The sequence below is a fragment of the Bison bison genome, unplaced genomic scaffold, assembly GCF_000754665.1.
Source record: "Bison bison bison isolate TAMUID 2011002044 unplaced genomic scaffold, Bison_UMD1.0 scf7180017864180, whole genome shotgun sequence".
NCBI classification, from domain to species: domain Eukaryota; kingdom Metazoa; phylum Chordata; class Mammalia; order Artiodactyla; family Bovidae; genus Bison; species Bison bison.
The window spans coordinates 14,995,529-14,996,389 of NW_011494752.1; the positions used below are offsets into that span (position 1 = coordinate 14,995,529).

Sequence of the window (861 nt, forward strand, 5' to 3'; positions counted from 1 at the left end):
CCGGGTCTGAGGGAGCCCGGCAGCCATGAGCGCCAACCCGCAGTGGGACGTCAGCAGGGCGCTGAGGGTGGCCAAGCTCTTCCACCTGGTGTGTGGAGTCCGGGATGCCTGCGTGACCCCGTTCCTGACCCTCTACCTGCGGCAGCTGGGCCTGGCCGCGCCCTGGGTGGGCATCCTCATGGGAACCAAGCACCTCATCGCTGCCTCCTGGGCTCCCTTCTGTGCCTTCCTGGCCAGAAGCCACCAGAAGCGGAGGGTGCTCATGACAGCCTCGCTGCTGGGCTCGGCAGGGGCCAGCCTGTTTATGGTCCTGGTACCGCCCCTGGACAGAGACCCAGGGGACCGCCGGTGTATTGGAAACCACAGCTTGACTGCCGAGGGCCCACCACCGGGAGTCGAACTAACTGTGACTGTCACCTTGGCCTCAGAGCCAGCCTCCAACTCCCCAGCGGGGGCGCTCAGCCTCCCAGGGGAGAGGAGTTCTGGGGTCGCTGGAACCCTTGGCTTCCGAGAAGGGCCTGGGGAAAGTGCCCAAGAACCTTTCAGTTATCCACCCGGCTCCTCCGTGGGCTCCACCCAAGGAACCAGGAACAGATCCGGAGTTCTCCACCATCCTGACACTCCAGGAGTGACAGGTTCTCCCCGTGAAGGTGCTTTTAGAGTGTTCAGTCCACCACTCCCTCTGTTTGCTGGGGGCACGGTGCTGGCAAGTCCAGCCAACCAGTCGGCAGCCAAGGGGGATGGTGGGGCCCTTGGCCTCTCCTTGGAAGGGCTGCAGTGGACTTTCATCCTCTCACTGGGCTCCATGGTGCTCTGGGAGCTGCTGACATCCCCTCTGGAGCAGGTGGCCGACGACAGCCT

General features: G+C 64.3%; 1 protein-coding gene across 1 annotated transcript in view; it reads left to right on the plus strand.

The window, feature by feature from the left end:
* The first annotated feature begins 6 nt into the window (after positions 1 to 6).
* Positions 7 to 861, plus strand: part of MFSD6L (major facilitator superfamily domain containing 6-like) — a 2,157-nt gene continuing 1,302 nt past the window's right edge. Inside the window, exon 1 of the mRNA XM_010843028.1 lies at positions 7 to 861. Coding sequence (XP_010841330.1) covers positions 26 to 861 — 836 coding nt within the window. The 5' untranslated portion in view covers positions 7 to 25.